This window comes from Lepidochelys olivacea (assembly GCF_965140295.1).
Source record: "Lepidochelys olivacea isolate rLepOli2 genome assembly, chromosome: 23".
NCBI lineage: Eukaryota > Metazoa > Chordata > Testudines > Cheloniidae > Lepidochelys > Lepidochelys olivacea.
Genome location: NC_140433.1, coordinates 11665006 through 11680448, shown reverse-complemented (window position 1 = coordinate 11680448; position 15443 = coordinate 11665006). Strand labels below are relative to the sequence as shown.

Sequence of the window (15443 nt, the reverse complement as noted above, 5' to 3'; positions counted from 1 at the left end):
GGGGCAGAAGGAGAGGCCCCGAGATAGGACAGCTTCTTCTGCTGGGCTAAGAGTATAATTGGATAGATTAACAATATTGCTAGGTGGGTTGAGGGAACCATTGCTGTGGCCTCTTGTGGCATGTAGTAGTTTAGAAAGTTTAGTGTCCTTTTTCTTTTGTAGAGAAGCAAAGTGTGTGATGTAAATGGCTTGTCTAGTTTTAGTAAAGTCCAGCCACGAGGAAGTTTGTGTGGAAGGTTGTTTTTTTATGAGAGTATCCAGTTTTGAGAGCTCATTCTTAATCTTTCCCTGTTTGCTGCAGAGGATGTTGATCAGGTGATTCCGCAGTTTCTTTGACAGCGTGCGGCACAAGCTGTCAGCATAGTCTGGGGGATATGAAGATTGAAATAGATTTTTTACCTTCAGTCCTTTTGGTACGATGTCCATCTGTTTGCATTTGGAAAGGAAGATGATGTCTGTCTGTATCTGTATGAGTTTTTTCATGAAGTTGATAGATTTCCACTCCATACGGCTAAATGCAGTGCCTTGCATAATGACAGGTTTCAGAGTAGCAGCCGTGGTAGTCTGTATTCACAAAAAGAAAAGGAGGACTTGTGGCACCTGAGAGACTAACCAATTTATTTGAGCACAAGCTTTTGTGGGCTACAGCTCACTTCATCGGCTGCATGCAGTGGAAAATACAGTAGGAAGATTTTATCTACACAGAGAACATGAAACAATGGGTGTTTTTCCATACACACTGTAAGGAGAGTGATCGTTTAAGGTGAGCTATTACCAGCGGGAGAGCGGGTGCGGGAGGGGCGGAGGACACCTTTTGCAGTGATAATCAAGGTGCGCCATTTCCAGCAGCTGACAAGAACGTCTGAGGAACAGTGGGGGGTGGGTGGGGGAAATAAACAAGGGGAAATAGTTTTACTTTGTGTAACGACCCATCCACTCCCAGTCTCTATTCAAGCCTAAGTTAATTGTATCCAGTTTGCAAATTAATTCCAATGCAGCAATCTCTCGTTGGAGTCTGTTTTTGAAGTTTTTTTGTTGAAGGATCATCACTTTAGATCAGAAATCGAGTGACCGGAGAGACTGAAGTGTTCTCCAACTGGTTTTTGAATGTTATAATTCTCGACGTCTGACTTGTGTCCATTTATTCTTTTACGTAGAGACTGTCCAGTCTGACCAATGTACATGGCAGAGGGGCATTGCTGGCACATGATGGCATATATCACATTGGTGGATGTGCAGGTGAACGAGCCTCTGATAGTGTGGCTGATGTGATTAGGCCCTGTGATGGTGTCCCCTGAATAGATATGTGATAGCTCACCTTAAGTGATCACTCTCATTACAGTGTGTATGGTAACACCCATTGTTTCATGTTCTCTATGGATATAAATCTTCCCATTGTATTTTCCACTGAATGCATCTGATGAAGTGAGCTGTAGCTCACGAAAGCTCATGCTCAAATAAATTGGTTAGTCTCTAAGGTGCCACAAGTCCTCCTTTTCTTTTTGAAGTCTGAGAGACTCTGTGGAGGACTAGAGAGCAGGTGGGGTGAGACACAGAGACACCGAGATCTGGCCTCTGTCGAGCTGGGCGCTGCCCAGAGTCACTGAGATCAGGACCCTGTCGGACCAGGCACTGCCCAGACACTGAGTTGCCGAGATCAGGGCCCTGTCATGCTGGGCGCTGCCCAGACACACAGTGAGAGACATTCCGTGCCCCATAGATCTCACAATCCACAAAACAGACAAAGGAAAGATCATTTCCCCTGTTTTAGAGATGGGGAAACTGAGGTAAGGAGCTGCAGCGACTCACCCAGGGTCACACACAGAACCAGCTGGGTTCCTGGGCCTTATACACAAAGACAAGTGGTTTTCACTCTCTGTTTTAACCTCGGGAGTCAGCCCATAGCTGGTGTTAACTGTCAGAGCTCTATAGACTCAGAGTTAGTTGCTCCCACTGATGTAAGTCAAACGCCCCAAAACCACTTTGGAAAATAACGTTGGTGTTGAAACCGAGCACATCCTTTGAGCCCAGCTTTCCAGCCATTTCCCTGGGGCTGGGTGATGGATTTGCACAAATGGCCACGTTGCAAAATGTTTCTGCAAATCTTTGACCTTGAATCCAATTGGTTGCATGTACTTTTGGGGAAAATTCTCCCCCCCAAAATGGAAAAATTGTGTTTGTGGGGAATGTTGATTTTTTTAAAAAAAAAACTGACCATGTGACCCATCCAGCCAATCAGAACTAGCGACAGAGGTGTGGGGAGGCAAATTTAAATGGAAACCAAGGGAGGGAGGAGAAGTAAAATATTGGACGTCGGTCAAAAAATGACAGGGGGGGCAAGAAAGTGTTTTGCAGAGGAAAAAATCAATATTTTTTGCAAACTGTTTTTGAAAGGATTGAAACGGTTTTATGTGGAAGGGTCTCCGGTCTCCATGATAGGTGATGAGGAAATATCCCAGAGAGACAGAGACACACAGACAGAGAGATGAGGCATATGGGGGAAGAGAGAGAGAGAGAGAGATAGATGGGGTGGATGGGGATAGATAGATAGATAGATAGATGGGTTGGCTGGGGATAGATAGATAGATAGAGGGGTGACTGGGGATGGATGGGGGGGATGGGGGTGGCTGGGGGGGGGGGATGGGGGCGCAGACAGACACAGAGGTTTGTCCAAAAGAAGAAAAAGTTGTTGCTAAAAAAATTAGGAGAAAAATCATTTTTTCCCCTCAAAATTTAAACCAGTTTTGGCAAAATGTCCCCCAGGTGGTTTCCTTCTGTTGGGCCATTTCTGGGCATTTCAAAGATTCCCTCCCACTAATATTGAATCTGAATCGACCCTTGATTTTTAATGTCCTTTGCCAAAAATGTGGCTTTTCCATTTCGACACAAGTTATGTGTCTTTCAGCAACACGCCATCCTGGGAGCCAACAGAGTCAGGGAGGAGGCGGGGGCAGGACAAACGAACCATCCGTAAGCAAAGAAACGAAGCCAATTTGTTTTAATTAAAAAAAAAAAAAAATCCTGGAGAAAGGCAGAGAAAAACCCAAAGGTTTTACCGGAAAAACATCGAACGCTTCGGAAAACACTTTGGACTCTCCCAAAGGAGGCCACTGGCTTCCTGCCGCTTGGGTTTAAACCCCTAGGCTGATTTTGTGCCTTTTGAACTTTTCCATGCCCTTCATTTTACATTGTGCATTGGCAAGAACTTTATCCCTTTCAACCTTGTAGATGGCTCTTGGGTGCTGAAAACCATCCCCTACCCTCCAGCCACCGAGATCAGGGCCCTGTCGGGCCTGGCGCGGATGGAATCGAGTCATAATGGAAACACATCCTGTATTAGTCGACGGCGCGTTTCATCCACAAATCTCCAAGCGCTTTAGATGGTCAGACTAGTATTGTTACGCTCTGGTATGCAAATGGGGAAACTGGGGCAGGGAACAGCAGAAGGGCTGACCCAGCCGGCCGCCAGCAGAGGAAGGAATGAGAAATCAGGCATGCTGAGCCCACCGATAACCCCGACCATTTAAAGATGGCAACAGTAGGAAGGAAAAAAAATGATACATCAATGAAGAACATTAAAAAAATGACCAAAAGAATCCCATGTTCCCTCCCCTGAGAAATGACCGGTAGATTTTGCCAAAATCGCCAACAATTTTCCCACCACGGTTGGCTGTCCCAAGCAGCGGGATTTGCTGCAGCTCCCCACATCATTGGAAATGGAAGGTTCACTTGGCGATGTGTGGTGGGAGGAAGGCCCCGACCCCAGGGGAAACCTCAGCCTCTGGTTTAATTCTGCGCGCTCACGTCAGGGTCGATGGACGGCGCTGCACATGGAGTGACGCCAGAGAGTTAATAAATCAGTCACCTTGCTAAGCCCTAGGCCAGCTCATCCACACACCGCCCAGCACTTTACAGAAGATCGTGAGCCCTGGTCTAGAGATGGCGAAACTGAGGCACGGGGAAGGGACATGCCCAAAGTCACCCCCCAGGGAACAGAAATGCTGATGCCCAGTCCACTCCTCTAACCATCAGATGCTGCTCCCCTCCCAAAGCTGGGGATACAACCCAGAAGTCCTGACTCTCCACCTCCCGCTCTAACCACTAGACCCCATTCCCCTCCCAGAGCTGGAGATAAAACCCAGGAGTCCTGAATCTTTCGTAACAGCTTAGCTTCTACCAACACCAGGCTGAGATCCACTTACCCTGAGAGCCCCCTGAGCTGCTGGGGAATCTCCTCCAGCCAGGAGCACTATAGGGGGCAGGACAGAGATGGGGGAGCTTGGTTCTGATTGCAGCCATTGGTGCAGCATGGCTCTCTCTGAAACACAGAGCAGGATCCAGCCCCTCCAGCAGGGGTTGGCAGGGAATACACCCACCCACCCACCCACTTTTCAGCCCTACTGATTTATTCCTGGCGCGATGGGGGTCTCTGGCAGTCAGACAGGGGAACTAGGGACGCCCCACCCCTTTACCCCACCCCTTTATCCGCTCCCTGACTAATGAGAGCTAACTGGGCTCCTTGGGGCAGCATTTAAATACAGAGGCTTGGCCTTGGAACTAGAGAAGGTGCTTAAAAGGGTGGCACAATTTGTGGGGAGTTTGGGGCCCAAATTGTGTCTGTACTTGCAAGTGACTCTGAACCCCTTATACCCAGCCCCGTGCCCCACTCCAGAGGGGCCACATCCCAGCTTCAGGCGAGGGGGTCCCCGGATAACAAGCCCCAGCATGAGCTGATGCAGGGTGGCAGGGCGGGGGCTGGGTATCAGGTGCGGGGGCTGGAGGGGGAATGGGGGGGTCACTGTTCTTTGCGGGTCACATGACCGGTCTAACCCGCGGGGATGAGTGGCAGGTGGCGGATTCCCCGGCTCTGTATGTAGTGGCTAAGGACGGGTTGGGATGGCACATCTGCCCGCTCAGCGCCGCTGCGGGGCCTGTACTGGCAAGTCTGGAATCGCTGCCCCTGGCCCCGCTATCGCTGTCTTCTGCCGCCTCTTGGTATAAAGTAGTCCCGACAAAAACTCTTTACAAAGGCATCTATTTCCCCACCCCCTGGGCAGGGAATGGGGCCTTTCCCCCCTAGGGGCTGGCCCAGGGTGGCTTAGGGGGGCTGGGAATGGGGCTCAGGGCCTTTCTCCTCTAGGGGGCGCTGGCTCCCATCCGGCCCCAGGGCAGGGACTGGCTGGCTCAGGGGGTCCCTCACCACAAAGCCAGCCTGAGCGGCTCTCTTTGGCCAGTTCAGGCCAGTGACTCAACTGGCCAGCCAAACGGAGAGTCCCTCACTGGGGTGCCCCAGGGCAGTGGAGAGGGGCTGCCTGTGTGGGTGTGGGGGGGTCTTGCCCTTGCATGGCTGGTGTGTTCCAGAGAGATATTGCGGGATTGTGCTTTGGGGCAGCCCAGGCCGGGCTAGCAGGGGGCTGCGGGCTAGGTGTGAGGGGCAATGGCAGAGCTTGTGGGGGTGGGGAGCCCAGGGCTGGGCTGGCAGGGGCTGCAGGTCGGGAGTGAGGGGCACCTGCAGGGCTGCTCCCTAAATAATCTCACACTTTGCAGATGCTCCCTAACTCCCAGGCTAGGGGCACCTCCCCCCTTTTCCCTTTGAGGGGGGGCAGGCAGCTGAGACCCGCCCCCCGAGGGAGAAGCTGGGGGACATTAACTCGCTGAGCGTGACAGCAGCCCCTGCCCCCCCAGCCATGAGCACCCCCCACCCTTACTGATCCGTCTCCCTTCGCCTCCCATCCGGCTGGGGAACTACGCCTCGCTCCCTGACAGTGTGGCTGGGCGGGGCGGGAGCCTGAAGGGGCCGTCGCTGAAGAGTCGCGCTTTTCCAGTGGCGGAAAGTAGCATGGGAAGCGGGGAAGAAGCGAGAAACAGCCCCCCCGTGTGGGCAGATAGAGGATCGCTCGGTTAGATGGGTGGGGGGTGCATGGACCAATCATAGAATATCAGGGTTGGAAGGGACCTCAGGATGATGGACAGAGCTGGGGGTGGCTGATGGAAGGGGTTGGGGTGGATGGATGATGGAGGGGGTTGGGGGGTGGATGATGGAGGGGGTTGGGGGGTGGGATGGATGATGGAGGGAGTTTGGGGTTGGCTGATGAAGGGGGTTGGGGTGGCTGATGGAGGGGGTTGGGGTGGATGGATGATGGAGGGGGTTGGGGGAGGGATGATGGAGCGGGATGGGTTGGGTTGGGGTGGATGGATGGATGATGGAGGGGGTTGGGGTGGCTGATGGAGAGAGTGTGAGGGTGGCTGATGGAGGGGGTTGGGGATGGACGATGGAGGGGGTTTGGGGGTGGCTGATGGAGGGATGGACGATGGAGGGGGTTTGGGAGTGGCTGATGGAGGGGTTCGGGGATGATGGAGGGGATTTGGGGGTAGCTGATGGAGGGGTTGGGGTAGATGGATGATGGAGGGGGTTGGGGGAGGGCAGATGGACGGATTTGGGGGTGGCTGATGGATGGGGTTGGGGATGGCAGATGGAGGGATTTGGGGGTAGCTGATGGAGGGGGTTTGGGGGTGGTTGATGGCTGTGCCTGGTGAGGTTAGAGGGGTGTCTATGGGGTGTCTGAGTCTCTCTCTCCAAGCCTCTTACCCTCCCCCGTCAGTCCCCCCAGGGGAAGTTGCTGGGGGAGAGGCTGGGCCCTAGTGGGGTGTGTGTCGCTCCCCGCTGCTCCCTCTGGCACAGCCCACCCCCACGCGTGTCTGCCTGCGTGCGTGGGCGATCCCCCCCGGCGGCGCTTTGCAGACGCTCCCTGGCTCTGCCAGGGGAGGGGGGGTCTGGCTTTGCAGCCTGGTTGCTGGGGGTTCGCGTGCAGATCTGGGTGAGTGGGGATGGGGGGGTTGTTCTCTGCAGACCCCCAGACCCCCCGGGAACCCCCGTGCACCCCCTCCCTTTGAAGCCCCCCCCGATCCCCCCTAGCCCTGGGGCCGGGGGGGAAGTCTCTTTGCTGTGGGTCTATTTTGTATCCATTTTAGGGGGGTAGGGGTGGGGGTGGATGGGGGATACTATGTATCGCCCCCCCCGGCTTTCCGTCCGGCCCCATCTCCTTTGCAAACCGCCCCAGCAATCCGGACTGGGAGCAGCCGAGTTATTACAGCTTCACAGCAAAACACCCAGCGGCGGGGGGAGGGGAACAGAAGCCATTTTTAGGGCGATTTCCCCGCATTTTGGGGCGCTCGACGGAATCGGGCGGGGGGGAGGGCTGGGACCAGGAGTTTAGACGTGGGTGGGCGGGGGTTATAGTCGATCTGAAAGTTTGGGGGGCAATGGGGGACCCAGGATCTGATGTACAGGACTGGAGGGTTGTGGGGGTCCTGGATCTGATGTACAGGACGCATGGGGGGGGGGCTGGATCTGATGTACAGGACGCGAGGGGGGGGGCTGGGTCTGATGTACAGGCCTGGGATGCTGTGGGGGGTCCTTGGTCTGATGTACAGGACTGGAGGGTTGTGGGGGGCCCTGGATTTTATGTACAGGACTGGGGGGTTTTGGGGGGTCCTAGATCTGTGGTACAGGACTGGGGGATTCTGGGGGGGCCTGGATCTGATGTACAGGATGGGGGGCCGTGGGGGGCCCTGGGTCTTATGTACAGGACTGGGGGGCTGGGAGTGGGTGCTGGATCTGATTTACAGGACTGGGGGGCTGTGGATATGATGTACAGGACTGGGGGATTTAGGGGGTCCTGGATCTGATGTACAGGACTGGAGGGTTATGGGGGGCCCTGGATTTGATGTATAGGACTGGGGGGCTATGGGGTCTTGAATTTTGGGTGGGGGGCATGGGACTGAAGAAACACTTGGGGGTGTTTGTAGCGGGAGGGGCTGTGATGTTGGCTGCTTCAAGGTGGAAATGCCCATCCCCCATGTCCTAAAATTCTTGCTGATCTCTGGGAGTCCAGGTGGGGGGGGGGGGGATAGGTAAGTTGGGGGGTTCTGGACAATGTGGGCGGTCAAGGCCAGGAGTTCTTGGCAATGTGTGTTGTTGCATGTGTGACTCTGCTAGCTGAGATTACGCATGCTCATCCATGTCTCATAGCACCCATAGTGTGTGGTGGAGGGAGATTATCCTCCAGTTTAGGGGACTAGGGTGCCTGGAGCTATTGCCTCTCCTCCTGGGAAGTTTACTGCTGACTAGGTGTTGAACTAAGGAGTAGAACCCAGGAGTCCTGGCTCCCAGCCCCGCCGCTGTAACCACTGGACCGCGCTCCCCTTCCAGAGCCAGGGATAGAACCCAGGAGTCCTGGCTCCCAGTCTCCCCTCCTCTAATCACTAGAGCTTACTTCCCTCTCAGAGCTAGGAATAGAACCCAGGAGTCCTGACCCCCAGCCCTCCCCTTCCTTTCACGAACCCCCACAAATTGGCTTTGCTCCTGGCCTTGCCCTCTGATCCCATGCAGCAGCATCTGCGTGGCTCAGCAGGTGGCAGGTTCGAGTCCTGCTCCCAGAGAAGTGGCCTGACCGCGTGCATCTCTTCTTCCTCCTCCAGGGCTGGCTGGCGGGCGGCGCAGGACGGGTTCGGAGCTGGGCTGCCCGCACGGCCCGTCCGTCTCAGGTAGGTCCCTGGCTGGCTGGTGGGGAGGGTCCAAGGGCAGTTCCCACCGGGACTATGAGGGGTCACTCTCAAGCAACCTCAGCCTCTCCCAGCACAGCGCCTGTTGTGGGGAGCCAGGTTGTGCCCCCCCCCTTGGATTTCCCCAAGTCCGGTGGGTGATTGGCACCTGGTTCTGGTTCTGGGCATAGCCAGCCTGAGGCAGCTACTGCTAGCTCTGGGGCACGGTGGGTTCACATGGGGGAGGCCCTGAGGGGCTGTGGGTAGGGTCTTTCTGGGGTTATGGGTGGCAGCTGTCCCGGGGGGCTATGGGTAATGGCTGCCCCGGGGGGTTGTGGGTAGGGGCTCTCTAGAGCAGGTAGCGGTTGCCCCACGGGGCTATAGGTAGCTGCAGCCCCTGGGGGTTATGGGTAGGAGCTGTCCCGGGGTGGGGGCTGTCCCGGGATTATGGGTAGCGGTTACTGGGTGGGAGGGCTATGGGTGGGGGTTGCCCCGGGGGGCTATGGGTGGGGGCTGCCCCGGGGGGTTGTAGGTAGGGGTTCTCTAGAGCAGGTAGTGGTTGCCCCACGGGGTTATGGGTGGCGGCTGCCCCAGGGGTTATGGGTAGCAGCAGGGCCGGCTCCAGGCCCCAGCGAACCAAGCAGGTGCCTGGGGCGACAAATGTAAAGGGGCGGCAGGATGTCGGGCTCTGGGGCGGCAATCCGCCCTCGGCGGCGGCAAGAATTCGGTGGCGTGGACTCTTCTTCGGTCGCCCCATCACTCCGCCCCCGTGTTCGGCGGTCAGGTTTTTGGGGTTTTTTGCCGCTTGCCGCAGCAAAAAAGCTGGAGCCAGCCCTGGGTAGCGGGCTGCCCGGGGGGCTATGGGTGGCGATTCTCTGGGGTGGGTAGTGGCTGCCCGGGGTTAAAACCTCCCTTCTCTCTCTCGCCAGCGTCCCTGTGCGGTGCCCAGAGGGCAGCCAGGGGCCCGCCAGGCCGGGGCGCCAGGCCGGAAGGAAAATGACCGAGAGGAATAACCGGAGGCGGACGAGTATGCAGGGCGCGTGCAACAGGGGGTGCCCCAGAGCCAGGCCCCCACAGAGCTGGGGAGCATTAGGAGCGAGAGGGGGGTACTGGGGAGGGGCACATCAGAGCTGGGGCTCGGAGGAAGGGACTTCTGGGGGTGAAAGGGAGCTGGGGCATGTCAAAGCTGAGGGGGTATCTGTGGGGGAGGAGCAGTGGAGCCGGTTGGGGATATGATCGGGGGGGGAAGCAGTGGCTTGCAGTCAGGTTTTGGGGTGACCTTTCCCTGGGGGTAGGGGAGTCCCAGGGTATAGAGGGGGGGTTGTTGTGGGGAGGGGTCCTTGCCCTGTTGGAGTAGGGGCTGGGCCGGGCCTGTCGAGGGGGGGCTCCAGCCTGTGCGGGGGGTGGGACAGGGGTTCCGGGGGGCTTTCCCATGTGGAGGGCTGCTTTTGGGGTCCCCCCGTGACACGTCTCTTCCTGCAGTGAAGAAGGACGATGAGGCCTACGAGATCTCCATCCCCTTTGAGGAGACACCCCACCTAGAGCCCCAGATCTTCTACAGCCTCAGCCCCCCCCAGAGCAACTTCGAAGGTAGCCCCCCCTGCACCACGGACCCCCCCCGCACCTCTACCCCATGCCCCCACCCCCAGAGACTGCCCTGTACCCTCACTTCCAGGGGAGCGGGGAGATGGGAGGTGTTAAGTTTGGGTGGGGGTTCAGTTGGGATGTGGGGTGGAATCCAGGCCTGGAGGGCTTGTTTTTTGGAGGGGGGCTGGGGAAGAAGGGGGGGACTGGGGGGCTAAGGAAGAAAAGAGGGGGCATAGTGGTGGGGGGAGGCCACCAGGGGCAGTGGGGCCCTGTCAGTGGGTTGAGTGGCGAGTGGGGTGGAGCCAGCGAGGGTCAGGGTCCTGTCAGGGGGACCAAGGTCCCATTTCGGGGGGGGGGGGGGTTCCAGGGGGGTCAGGTGGTGCTCCCTGCCCACGTCCCCCCCATCCCCTGCAGAGCTGCCGGAGCCGCCCCCGCCCGCCCTGGCGCTGATGAGCAGCATGAAGACCCAGCTGCACATGGCCCTGGAGCGCAACTCCTGGCTGCAGAAGCGCATCGAGGACCTGGAGGAGGAGCGGGACTTTCTGCGCTGCCAGCTTGACAAGTTCATCTCCTCCGCCAAGGTGGACGCTGGTGAGCGGGGCAGGACGCCTGGGTCCCTTCTCTGGCAGGGGGAGGGGAGTGGTGCCCAGTGGTTAGAACACGGGGGGCTGGGAGCCAGGACTCCTGGGTCCCTTCCCCAGCTCTGGGTCCCTTTGCCCCCCTGCAGTGACTTTAGGAGCCCGAGGGGGTGTTGGGGCACTAGATGGGGGAACAGCCCCCGTGTCCCCATTTCCCCCGATCCCAGGTCCCACCTCCCCGCTCTAGAGGGGCAGCAGGTGTGGTAGGGCTTTTATCCCGTCCATGGGCAGCCCCTAGGGGATGCTGTATCTCCCAACCAGCAGCCAGAAGAGCTTGGGCGGGGGTCAGTTCACTGACACGGCGGGGCCGGGGGTGGGGGCTTCGTTGAGGTGCATGCTGGGACCCAGTCTCTGCCCCCCCAGAGGATCACTGCCGCAGCAAGCAGCCCCCGCGGCGGGCAGAGGCGGCAGAGAGCCGGCCCGGCGAGGCCACGGACAACGAGAGCCTGGCATCCTCGCTCAGTGCTGCCTCGGAGCAGGGTGGCTCCGCCGAGCGGAAGAAGCAGAAGCAGAAGGGGGGGGTGAGCCGGCGGCGCTTCGGCAAGCCCAAGGCCCGTGAGCGCCAGCGAGGTGAGCGGGATTCTTCAGGGGGCGCGGCCCCGGCCTGCTTGGGCAGCAGGGCTAGTGTCCCACCCCGGGCAGCCCTCGGGGGAGGAAGAGGGCTGTGGGATGGGGTGTGGGGAGGAGGGAGCTGTAGGGGGCCGTGTGGAGTGGGATGGGGTGGGGAGCAGGGAAGAGGCAGGATATGGCTGTAGGGTGTGGTGTAGGGAGGAGGGAGCTGTGGGCTCAGCGTGTGCCATGGGGTGCGGAGCTGGGAGGAGGCAGGGGTGTGTGGGGAGGAAGGGGCTGTGGGGGGCGCGGGGTGTGGGAAGGGGCATGTGTCATGGGGTGGGGAAGAGGGAGGAGGCAGGGGGCTGTGGGGTGCGGTGTGGGGAAGAAGAGGGGTCTGGCATGGGTGGGGTGGAGCGCCATGTCGGGGGAGGACTCACTGGGAGGGGCTATGGGGGGCGGGAGGCTTTGGGGTGGGGGCAGGTCCTCCTGAGGGGGCTGTGGGGGAGCCTGTGTCAAAGGGAAGGAATGAACAGGCTCTTCTCTCCTTGGCCTTTCTGCCCCCCTCCTTTCCTCTGCCCACTGTCCCCCTCCATCCCTCCCCGCCGCCATCTCCCCGTCCCGTCCCTTCCTTCTTGCTCTTGCCGTGGCCCGCCCGACAGTCAAGGATGCCGACGGGGTGCTATGCCGCTACAAGAAGATCCTGAACACCTTCCAGAAGCTGAAGAGCATGAGCCGGGCCTTCGAGCACCACCGGGTGGATCGCAACACGGTGGCGCTGACCACGCCCATCGCCGAGCTGCTCATTGTGGCGCCTGAGAAGCTGGCTGAGGTGGGCGAGTTTGACCCGTCCAAGGAGCGGCTGCTGGAGTACTCGCGCCGCTGCTTCCTGGCGCTGGACGACGAGACCCTCAAGAAGGTGCAGGCCCTCAAGAAGAGCAAGCTGCTGCTGCCCATCACCTACCGCTTCAAGCGGTGATGGGGCCCCCTGCTGCCCCCCACCCTGGGACCCGTCACCCTGCAAACCACCCTATCCCACTGCCACCACCAGTGCTGCCCCCTGGGACGCCCTCAAGCCACCCTATCCCACGGCTGACACCAACACTGCCCGCAGGACCCCCTTGGACCACCCTATCCCACGGCTGATACCAACACTGCCCGCAGGACTCCCTTGGACCACCCTATCCCACGGCTGATACCAACACTGCCTGCCCCCTGAGTTCGTCATCCTGCCCGCTCCCACAGCTGACGCCAACGCTGCCCCCTGGGATCCCTGTAAACTACCCTATCCCACTCTGCCACCAACACTGACCCTCCAGGACTCCCTCGAACTGGCCTATCCCACTGCTGATGCCAACTCTGCTCCCAGGATCCCCTTGGACCGCCCTGTCCCACGGCTGACATTAACACTGCCCCCGGGACTCCCTCAAACCACCCTATCCCACCTCGACACCAGTGCTGCCCTGGGACCCCTCAAACCGTCCTATCCCACTTCTCCCACCAATGCCGCCCCCATCCCCTGGGATCTGTCACCCCGTGAAGTGGCCTATTCCCACGCTGTCCCCTAGGACTCCCTTGAACTGGCTTATCTCACCAATGCTGCCCCCACCCCACAGCATCTGTCATCCCACGAACCTGCCTATCATACTGCTGACACCAAAGCGTGCCCCCGGGACTCCCTCGAACCAGCCTATGCCATCATTGACACACACACCGCCCCCCTGGGGCCCCTAGAAACACCCTATCCCATGGCTGACACAAATATGTACCCAATCCCTGCTGCCCATCACCTCAAGCAGTGATAGGACACCTTCCCTCCCCCCCCAAAAACACTACTGCCCCCCTGGGACACCCCCTCCCACAGCTACCACAAATATTGCCCCCCAGATCACCTCTTGCTTCAAGCAATGATGGGACTAGGACCCTATCCCACACTGCTGCCCATCACCTATCACTTCTGGGAGTAATGTGACATCCCACCCGTACTGCACATGATCCCACCCCTCCCACCATCGCCCCTGGTACCAACCCCCTGGCACTGCTGCCCACCCGCTATTGCTTCAGACAATGGTGGGACCCTGCCCTTCTCCAACAGACTCCCCCGAACCCCTGCTACCATCGAACCCCGCACTTCTGCCACTTCAGCTTGCTCCTTCGCCTGTCCCATCCCTCTGCCAGTGCCCTCTCCCTGTGATCTGCAACCACCCCTTGCCAAATCTCTCCATCCCACCGTGTGATGAATGGCTTAATTCCTCCCTCTTTCTGTGCACACCACCTGCTGGTCTCAGCACAGCTGAGCCAGGACACCTGGGTTCTCTCCCCGGCTCTGGGGCAGGAGCGGAGTCTATTGGTTAGAGCAGGGAGGAGAGGTTGGCATTGGGGCGTGGCTCTCCAAGGCCCATTCCCACACCCCTGTCCTGGGGTAGGAGGGCTGTGATAGCAGGGGCTGGGCTGGTGCTAGCCGAGGGGTTAACGCAAGGGGCCACGAGCTGGGTGCTTTCTTGTGGCTCAAGGGGTTCTGGTGACATGGGTGGGGCGGGGCTGGCTGGACCAGACTCTGGGAGTCGGGTCAGGTAGGAAAATGCCTGGGTCTCCTGCCCGTGAGGCAGTCTGGCTGTGTTGTGGGAATGGGCCATGGGAGGGGGAGGGGGGCCGGCCCCACGGGTGGGAGCTGGTATTGGAGGAAGGGGTGGGGTCAGGTTGGGAAACTATTTAACCCTCTTGGGCTCGGGTCCACTTCCGGCCTAAAAATTAGGCCTGAACAGACCTCTATGACTCTGGGGGGTGGGACATGGGGCCTTTCCCTTCTTGGGGGCACCTGCTCCGATCTGAACCCCATGGACTGGCTGGCTCAAGGGGGTTGGGAATGGGAAACAGGGCCTGTCCCCTCTAGGGGGCGCCAGCTCCCACCTGGCTGGGCAGGAACTGACTGGCTCACTCAGGGGAGTGGGGAATGAGGTACGGGGCCTATCCCCTCCAGGGGGCACCAGCTCTGATCGTGACCCAGCTTGTCAATTTCACCCCTAGATTCTACAGTCCTGTTAAAGTTATGGGGCGGAGTGGGGGCAGCTGAGCTGATTGGCCAAACAGGCTGCAGGGGGTTGTGCTGATTGGTCAATAGCTGCCCTGGCTATGTCTCCAATTTGGGGTCCCGATTCTGGACCCAACTGCCTGCCTTGCCCTGAACTGCCCCCTTTGATCTGTTCCACATACAGATGCCCCCCCTGCCATTCCATATTGCTTAGACACCAAACCTGACCCCCATGCTCCCCATCCTCCCCACACCCTGCTCCATTGCTTGCGGACACCTCCCTCTCCTCAGCAGGGCAGGAGCACCCCCCTCCCATGCCAAGGGCAATTTGGGGTTCCTACTCCATCTGCCCCCGCCTGGCACCAATGGAAGCGCCAGATTGGGTCCTCCATCCCGCCCCACTCACAGGGGTTGTCATTGATTCACTTCACTCCCTGTTTTCGGGGGTAATTTCCCCTCCCCCCACTGTGGCCCTGAGCCGCCAGGCCTGTATGTGTGTGTGAGTGCAAGGGGCTGTATGCGGCAGCGTGGCCGGGATGGCCCTTTTTATTCAGTGTAACAAACTCTCTTCTCCACTGTGCCTGTTCTTTCATGCCCTCTCTATGTTTAAAAAAAAAAACCAGAAAAGAAAAAAAATCTACAAAAAAATCAATTTATTAATAGAATTTAAATTAAAAAAAGATGAAAATTTGGAATAAATCAAGGCCTGAGTCTCATTTAATTATCAAAACCTTTCGTTTCCCTTGGGCCTAAGAATAGCTGCCTCTGGGGTAGGATGGGTGCGGGGGCTGTTTATACAGGAACCCCTTGCCCTGTGCAGAAATGCAACCACCTCTGGGGTAGGGGGCTCTATACAGGAACCCCTCACATGGGGCTGAGATATGGCCCCTCTCAGGTGGGGCACGGGAGCTGTTTATACAGGGATCCCTCACCTGGTGCTAGACATGGTCCCTCTGGGGCAGGAGCTGTTAAGATGGGGACCCCTCACCTGGCACTGAGATGTGGCCCCTCTGGGGTCAGGTGCAGGGCTGTTTTTACAGGGAGCCCATGCCTGGCACACAGAGAGCCTATGGGTGTGATCTTGTGCAAAGCCG

The 15443-nt window shown here is 58.4% G+C and overlaps 1 protein-coding gene and 1 pseudogene across 2 annotated transcripts in view; one reads left to right on the top strand and one right to left on the bottom strand.

Annotated features, from left to right (window-relative positions):
• The window catches only part of LOC311511978 (leukocyte immunoglobulin-like receptor subfamily A member 2), an 873498-nt pseudogene that overhangs the window by 465191 nt on the left and 392864 nt on the right, over window positions 1–15443 (bottom strand). The window lies entirely within an intron of this gene.
• Window positions 6612–15032, top strand: CCDC106 (coiled-coil domain containing 106). The gene is made up of 7 exons (XM_084612662.1): window positions 6612–6818; window positions 8482–8547; window positions 9474–9571; window positions 10027–10134; window positions 10546–10722; window positions 11133–11339; window positions 11981–15032. The coding sequence occupies exons 3-7, from the start codon at window positions 9541–9543 to the stop codon at window positions 12295–12297; spliced, it is 840 nt and encodes a 279-aa protein (XP_084468788.1). The 5' UTR covers window positions 6612–6818; window positions 8482–8547; window positions 9474–9540; the 3' UTR covers window positions 12298–15032.